This window comes from Temnothorax americanus, unplaced genomic scaffold, assembly GCF_048541705.1.
Source record: "Temnothorax americanus isolate GAGA-0224 unplaced genomic scaffold, ASM4854170v1 Scaffold139, whole genome shotgun sequence".
Classification (NCBI taxonomy): domain Eukaryota; kingdom Metazoa; phylum Arthropoda; class Insecta; order Hymenoptera; family Formicidae; genus Temnothorax; species Temnothorax americanus.
The window spans coordinates 273,587-282,363 of NW_027509274.1; the positions used below are offsets into that span (position 1 = coordinate 273,587).

Sequence of the window (8,777 nt, forward strand, 5' to 3'; positions counted from 1 at the left end):
GAATCACGGCCATGAAATAATGCCCACGTTTTCCTGATTGTCCACTGCCCGAAGGAATTGATCTATACGGGTCGGGTTTACCCACCCCTCCGCGTTCTCAAATATTTTCAGTTGAAAAAAGATTTCTGACATCATTTGGTTTCCTCTTCTGTTTAACATTCCTATCTCCCTGACATTGAGATACGTTACGTTGTTTATACTTATATAGTTTTGACGTAGCGGTATTCTCTGTTGCTTATGAAAAGGGTACGGGTGATCCGCCATCCACATTATCAAAAATCTCCTCATCGATACATTTAGCCTTGTTCCATTGCTACTTCACGTGCACGTGCGTGGAGTACTACGTTTAGTAAGCGTCTCACCAGAAACTTATACCCCTTAGTAGTAGACGTTTTTTTATCTCTCTACAAACTTGCTACGCGGTTCGCGTAAGCAATCAGCGCCTCGTCTACGAGGAGAAATCGGGCACCCGTCAGGCGGAACAGGTCCTCCCGCGCGCGGCCTGGCGCGGATATCGTGTCCCCAAACGGAAGCCGGGGCGCGGGAAGAACGCCTCTCTCTCTCTTCTTTCTTCAAACGCCTCTATAACGTCTTCAAACTGGAGAGCGTCGAGCTCCCTCAAAATTTCACAGTTTTCTATGTCTTTAGGTATATTGGGTTCGCGCGGAGGCATCACAAAAAAACTTTGTTTAATCACAAAAAATACAATGTCACGTTCGAGAACTTTTTTACTATTGACTTGCAGACTCCGATCGCTCGGTCTGTACTCGCGCTACACAGCCACAACGAGACTGATTTTAATGACGGTTGCAGAAGTTGCCAGAGAAAAATATAATGGCGGTGTATAAAACTGATAATCGTAAGATAAAATATGTCTCGCATTACACCTGTGAAAGCCAACATCCACCGGAACATCGGCGCCTCGCTTCTATTCTATATGATATGCGATAATGCAATATTTGATTATCAATTCATGCAACCGATGCTCCGGTGAACGTCGCATATACGGCTCGAATAGAAATGCGCGCGAAGAAAATATAGTATGATTTATACCTTAAAAAACAATCCATTCACGCAGTACGTGAAAAACAAAGAAAAAAATGACGTCATCGGGACGATGATTGTCCCGGTAACGCATCGAACCTGTAGGGACATGTTTGTCGTAAACAACAGTTTTTCTAGGAAAAAGGGGTGTTATCGCGTAGAGTATACAATTTCACGCTATTTTTTACGACGCAGTACGTAAAACAAAGGAAGAAATGATCTTTCAAAATTCAATTGGAGCGAGAAAAAGGGCAAAGGGTATATAATGAGGGATGAAGCGCGTCGAGCCGCATTAGTATACGATTTGAGAGCGATACATCGGTCAAAGAGTATCGAGATTTATTGTGTGATTATACACGTTATCACGCGCAAGTGCTGTGAAGTGATATAATAAAAGAACTGGTGCAAAAGTGATCAAACATAGATCAATTCGAGCAAACCGAACGCGATCTATTGGAGCTGTCCGACCAAGTAGCTACCGTGGGTGAATATTACACATGGGCGCTGCAATGCGCGGAATTCGTCGAGCAGCTCGAGACACGCTGTAGTGCCAAACGTCAGCGGTCTCTGACAATCCAACGATCGGGCAAAGGCAATCGTTGGTTGCCCGAATCGCGATTGAAAAGACAATTTATCCATAGATGGTGATTATGCGAACGCCGGTACCAGTGGCAACACGCGCGCGGCAGAACTCGTATGGCGAGAGATCGACGCCGCGGCGCCGTGGCCGTTTTGCGTGGGCCGTGACGGCTGCTCTGCATCCAGCCGAAAGACATCCAGAACGGGAATCTTCATACCCTCATTATTCAAGGGTACTGAATTTACAAGACATTGAATTCCCAATGACGTTGAGTCAGATTAAACAGTTCAAACGACTCAACGATATATCCGTCAATGTCTATATTATCGAGGGACAGAAGACTTCAAACGTTCTCCCGATACGGCTTACCGACCGCACGAGTGATAAAAAAAACATGTAAATCTGCTGTACGTGCAGGACCCACGAGACGACAACGTGAGACATTTCGCGTGGATTAAGGATCTATCCTGTCTCGTGAGCTCACAATTGAGGACGCACCATAGTCGGAAGTACATTTGCGATCGGTAAGTACCTCTACTTCTTTTAATAATATATATCATTTTATACTTTTTGTAAAAAAATTTATAATATTTGTGTTTCTTTTTTGTAGATGTCTGCACTATTTCTACACGAGCATGAAATTGGAAGCCCACACCGTAGACTGCCGAGAGGTAAACAAATGCGCAATCCGACTACCGAGCGAAAACAAGTGGCTCAGCTTCAAGAACCACAGCAGGAAAGAGCGACTTCCCTTCGTGGTGTACGCCGATCTGGAGTGCGTGCTGCAGAAGACAGTAGGAAATGTTTTGAGAGATCTACCCCGGGTGCTCCGAGGGGGGAGCGCGGCGGGGGGAGCGGGGGCGGGGGGGACTCGATGGCGAGGGGGAAGCGGGGAAGAAACTCGAAGGCGAAAGGAGAGCAGGGGGGGACTCGAGGGCGAGGGGGGAGCGGGGGGGGGCGGCGAGCGTATCGGGACATGTTTATTAAATATTAATAAACATATCGTGTTGACAAGGGGTACCGCCGAGGGGGGGGGGTAGGTGTCCGCGTTCTACGCCGAGGGTGGTCGTCATTTTATCGGCGCGGAAGTATTACAAAGGCGCCGTTCGGCTGCTGGAATTTTATCAGCAAATATAAACAAAACAGCGAGTTAGACACTTGACTCTGCAATGATCTCACCCTTCTAGAACATACGAGCCGCTATTCGGTTACGGCGTCTCACTACAAAAGCGAGCGTCGATGGTCCGACGATAGTTTAAAGATAAAATAACCGAGGTAAACAATTGATAAAATTTGTCACCAATGACGATTTAACCGTTGCGGCGGTATTCGGTTATTTGCGTCCAAGTTATTGTCCGTCTCTTATGCAACATATGTATATGTGCATGTGTTTCTAATTTTTTTTATACACATGTCATGCATGACTTTTGTGGATGATACGTAACAAAAAACTGTCCTGACACGCGTCCGTTACTGCTCGCGGCCACGATGAAACTAAATTCAACGGCGGTTATAGGAGGTGGGTAAAAAGTCGCCCAGAGAGAAGAGATATAATAGTTTATACAACGATGATAAGGGCGAGCGTCGACGTTTGTTGGCGTTCTCTTTTCCTCGCGCGGATTTAACTTAATAATTATTATTAATTAAAATATTATTATTATGAAATATACTTAATAATAGTGAAGGAAGCGAAAAAATGAATAATAAATTATATATATATATATATATATATATATATATATGGAATTAAGCATAAAAATATTTATTCATAAAGGTTTATATTTTAAAAAATTACCACATTTCTTCTTCTTCTCTCTCGAATTCGTGTTCAATTTCGAACAGTCGTCGAAATCCATAAATGTTTTCGTCTCCCGACACGTCCCAGATTTCGTTATTGTGCTCAACATCTACTTGTCTGAACCAGCGTACTAAACGCTGGTTATGTATGTTGATAAATCCACGAATGCGGATTTCATCAAAATATATAAAATTTGGTTAAAAACAAATTATACAAAAAAATAAAAAAAAAATTTTTTTTTAAATTTTTTTAAATCTAAAATTTGTGAAAAAATATTAAACACACCTGTCTGTGAGGGATCCGAACCCTTACCTTATGAAAAAGTGGGATTTCGTGCACCGGCACGTTGTCGACCCATATCCACTGTAACGCGTTAACAGAATGGTTAATTTAAAAAAATATATATAATATACAATTATGTATTGTTGCGTGCATGCCGCCCCGGTATGCTTTTTCAAAAAATGTTACACCCAAGCCGACAGTGAGTCCGTGGCTCTCTCAGACACTTATTCACACTCGCGCACTCACGAAAATAACGACGATCGTTTATTAAAAGACTGCTCGCTGCACGCTTCAGCTTGGAGTTCGAAAAGCATACCGGGCGACACGCACGCAACGGTATTAAATATACATACTCCTACTACGGGGTAAACAATTTCTATGCAGTCTTCGATACTATAACGAGATACCTTCGTTCCATTTCTTCTTCTATTTCTTCTTCCATTTCTTCTTGGTCCATTTCTTCTCGGTCCATTTCTTATTCTTACACAGTGCTCTGTGCTCTACTTGCGAACGTTTTGACACTACTGACTGACTGACTGACTTAACTGATTGCAGAGAACTGAACCAGAGCTCAGAAAAGTAATTAAGATAAAATATATCCAGCGTTACAATAGCGAGAAAGGATTCGTTGGAGCATCGACACCACATAGGCGAGCGTCGCCGGAGCATGGCTTTATCTTCATAGTTTACGATATACAATATATCCAAGCGGCTCGAGTGGTTCGAGTCGAACGTCGCATATACTGCTCGAATGAAAATGCGTGTGAAGAAATTAAAAGTCATGATTTATATTTTAAAAAATACATTTTTTTATTCTTCTTCTTTTACATATTTCTTGTTTTTTACGTACTGCGGTAGCGTACTAAAAATTAAAGCTGCGAGCTCACAATCGACGAGCTGATGTTTATCGAAGGCATCGCTATCGCGTATTACATTCAATACTTGCGTAGGATTCGTTACAGTGGACGCGATTTTGGAGAATTGCGTGAACTTGACATCGACTGTTTCGACAATTCTGTTCAATCAATGGAACATCGCGTTGATGCACAGATCAAGATCGAGCATACGGTGTAACGTCGATTCGATCATCGGTAAGCGTACGTTTAAAGACTCGAGACGTACGAGTTTGACACCGTTAATCGTACAAATTCTCAATGTTAGCGGTCCAACGCTTATAAAATCACACGTATCTTTAGAGGATCGAATGAAATTCAGAATGTTTCGTCGTTGTTCGTAGAATCCCTTCCACGTTTCGAGGGACAGTATCAATTCCGTTCCTCGATGATCTCCTACGGCGATCTCCACGTAACTCGGTAGACTCACGTTAACGCCAACTTCAAGAAATTTGTATCTCGTAGCCGTCAACGCGTATCGTCTGCTGAGTATACGAACCGCGCGACGCTTTAACGAAATGCTGTAAAAATAATGAAATTAGTAATAAAAAATAATACAATTTATAATTTGCAATTTAAAACAAAATATGAAGCTTTATAAGTTAAGAAAAAAACGAAAAAACTTACTTGTTACACTTGTTCTCGTACGATGGAGTTTCATCATCATCATCATCGTGAATCGGTACGTAATAATTCATACGTCTACTGCCACTGCTGTTACCGCCGTTGCTTCCTTCAACGGAATACATTCTTTCTCTCGATTATGAGAAGTGAACACCGTTCGCACAAGCAGTCGATACAAGACTAGTCGTATAAAATTAATCGAATATACGCGGCAACTTCCAAAACTATGATGAAGGAGAGGGAAATTAATGTTTCTGGAACGCCCAATTAGCGCTCTGAAATTTAGGAGAGGGGACTAAGGTAAGATGTTTTTTTATTAAGACGTATCCCTCCCCTCCACTTCCTTCCGCATGACATCAACTGCAAAACATGTTCAGACATGTTCAATGAAATCTGATACCCCCCCTCAAAGCTTTCGAGTTAGAATTCGTCACGTATTCCTACTTATTCTTTAATTTTGTACACTATCGACTAATGGGGGAAAAGAAATAAAACATTGTAAAATTTACACATACATATAAAATTTATTTTTTTAAAAAGATCACAATTATTATCCGTAATTATTATTATTTTACTTGTATCTGTTATTACACATGTGTATTTCATATTTTTTTACGTACTTTATATGTATTTCACATTTCAAACATTTTACATGTATTACATATTAGATATTGCATTTTTTTATGTTAAGAATAAAAATACAGTTTACACGAATTAAATAACATTGTCCTTGTGTATCCATGAATTGTGCGATCCATCGAATCCCAGCCATTTAACGTAAACCTCATCACCCCTCTTGCGCGGTACTTTCTCCACGAGATACACGTCCGGATAAATCGCGTGATGTAACTCGTGCTCGTAGAACGCCCCAACGACGGATTTTCCACGATAGTCCTCGAGTAGATAGGTTACGGGATTGGTACGCTGCACTTTAACGATCTTAAACACCTCGGTGGTCCAATTCGGTGTGTAGCCTTTCTCGAAAATTGTTTTGTATTTGCTAACGCGCACCGAGTCACCCACTTTGAATTTTGCCGGACCCGCGATCTTTATCGCGCTGTACACGATAGCCAAGAGTCTTTCGGCTTTCGCGGGGGTGACGTCGACGAGTCGCATGCCGATGGTTCGATGCTTGCGCGCGTTGTAATCCGACACGAGTCGCGGCAACGCGTCGACCCACTTGTAATTTCCGTTGAGCGTAAACATCTTTCATATGTTGTTCTTTAACGTACAATTGAATCGCTCGACGACCGACACCTTCAACACCGAATACGTGGAATAATTATTGATGTCGTGTTTTTTCACGAGACGTTGCACGTCGGTGTTGTAAAATTCCTTCCCCATGTCGGTTTGTAGATTACTAGGGCACCTCCCGCTGCGTCGAATTATCTCAGCGATAGCGTCGGCTGTCTCGCTGCCGCCTTTACCCTTGAGCGGCACGGCCCACGCGTACTTGCTCAACACATCGATGACGGTGAGTATGTAGTGGTAGCCTCCGTTGAAACGCGAGTACAAACGCATCTCGACGATGTCAGCCTGCCACAGGTCGTCGTACCCTCGCACTATGACGTGTCTGCGGGGAAAATTTTTTCTCGCCGGTGCGTGCAATTTGTTCACCAACCGTCGCTTTTCGATATTTTTATCCGCATCGGTCGATTTTAACGGTCTCATGTTTCGTTGTCGCCGTTTCTGCTTCTAGTGCATCGTTCGTAGCAGTTTCCGAACAGTTCGTAACCGCTTCTGAACAGTTCGTAACCGCTTCTGAACCATCCGTAACCGCTTCTGAACCATTCGTGAATCGTTCGTTGTCGCTCGTCGTCGTCAGTTAACTGCTTCTTACCACTCATCGTCGTCGACGTTCTTTAGCCGTTTGTAGCCTTTCCTGTCTCCGCGTAGTTCGCAGCTGTTTTTAAACCGCTCGTAATCGTTTTTAAGCTGTTTTTGAACCGTTTGACAACCGTCCGACAATCGTTCTCGAACCGCTAGACAGCCGTCCGACAACCGTTCTCGAATCGTTCGTTGCCGTTCCTCGCCGTCGTTAATGAACCGTTGCTTCTCTTCACTCGTCGCCTTTCGATAGTCGTTTCTGCTGAACCATTTGTCCATTCTTGATCGTTGTCGCGTCTGATTCAACGATATTCGCACGTCGAAACGCGTTTATCGCAGTTCGTAACGCTTGCAGATCTTTTTCGAACGCAGTCAGCTTCTCGTCTGATTCTTTTCGTTGATTAGTAGATAAGCTAGGCCGATTCTAGACCACATACCAAGGGCGAGGGGTGGTGAGGGGGCGGGGGGAAACCGCGGGCGGGGGGGAACCGCGGGCGAAGGGTGGGAACCGCGGGCGAGGGGGGGAACCGCGGGGGGGGGGGGACCGCGGGCGGGGGGGAACTGGGGGGGGGGGGGGGGGGGAACCGCGTTTTTGGGCGCCGCGGGGTGGGGGAGGGGGAACCGCGTTTTTGGGCGCCGCGGGGTGGGGGAGGGGGAACTGCGTTTTTGGGCGCCGCGGTGAGGGGAGGGGGGAACCGCGTTTTTCAGGCGCCGCGAGGGAGGGGGGAAACCGCGTTTTTCGGGCGTCGTGTTTTCCGGCGCCGCGGGGCGAGGGGGTCCGCGTTTTCTGGCGCCGCGGGGCGAGGGGGTCCGCGTTTTCCGGCGCCGCGGGGCGAGAGGTCCGCGATTTTCGGCGCCGCGGGGCGAGGGGTCCGCGTTTTCCGGCGCCGCGGGGCGACCGCGTTTTCGCCGCGGAGCGGGGCGAGGGGGTCCGCGTTTCGCCGCGCCGCGGAGTCCGCGTGACGTCACACGGCACGCTCCCGCTCGCGTTATCTCTCCCTCGCGCGTGTTTTCTTGAAAAACAGCATTTTTGTTTTTATAGGCGATAGCAGTTCGAGTTTAAGATTTCCATAAAAAGTAGTTTTTGTCATTCAACTTTTACATAATCTAACAAATATATAGAAAAATCAAACAAAAAATTGTACTATTATTTACTGCAAATTAAAATTTCTCTTTTTATTTAATATGTTACCCTAATGCAGCATATTTACAAACGTGTTACTTATTTCTATTTTATTGAACATTATATAACCTTAAAATATGTTTTTTTTTGGTAGTACATAGTTATTAAATTGATGTATATTATTATTTTAACACAAATATTATATATTGTTTTATTTGTAGATTAACTGGTGTATTAAACAAAGACACTGTGAGTGTCTGTTTGCAACGTTTGTACAGACCACGTACAGACTGTGCTCTGACTCGAGGCAGAGCTCAATTTATAAGGCATCTAAAAATGAAGAGAGAGGGTTGTACGTGATTTATCTGTGATATATTATACTATCAAAAACTAGCTATCATGAAACAATAATCTTCTACTTACCGTTGCATCATGCAATCGCGAGTGGATACTCTGAACAGCTATCGAATAACATAAGAAGCAAGGATGCACGCGATTTATCTGCGGCGTATTATGTTACGCGAAAATAATCCTCGCGAGAAAAAAAGACAGCTCTTGAACAGCTATCAAACAACTAAAACAGCTATCTGTATAACAGCGATCTGT

At 44.2% G+C, this 8,777-nt stretch overlaps 1 protein-coding gene and 1 pseudogene across 1 annotated transcript; both read right to left on the reverse strand.

Moving 5' to 3' along the window:
- Nucleotides 1–4,130: 4,130 nt before the first annotated feature.
- LOC143894393 (uncharacterized) lies at nucleotides 4,131–5,346 on the reverse strand (annotated as a pseudogene).
- A 589-nt stretch (nucleotides 5,347–5,935) lies between these two features.
- LOC143894394 (uncharacterized) lies at nucleotides 5,936–6,427 on the reverse strand. Its single transcript, XM_077400583.1, has one exon. It carries the CDS (start codon nucleotides 6,425–6,427, stop codon nucleotides 5,936–5,938), a length of 492 nt encoding a protein of 163 aa, XP_077256709.1.
- Nucleotides 6,428–8,777: the final 2,350 nt, after the last annotated feature.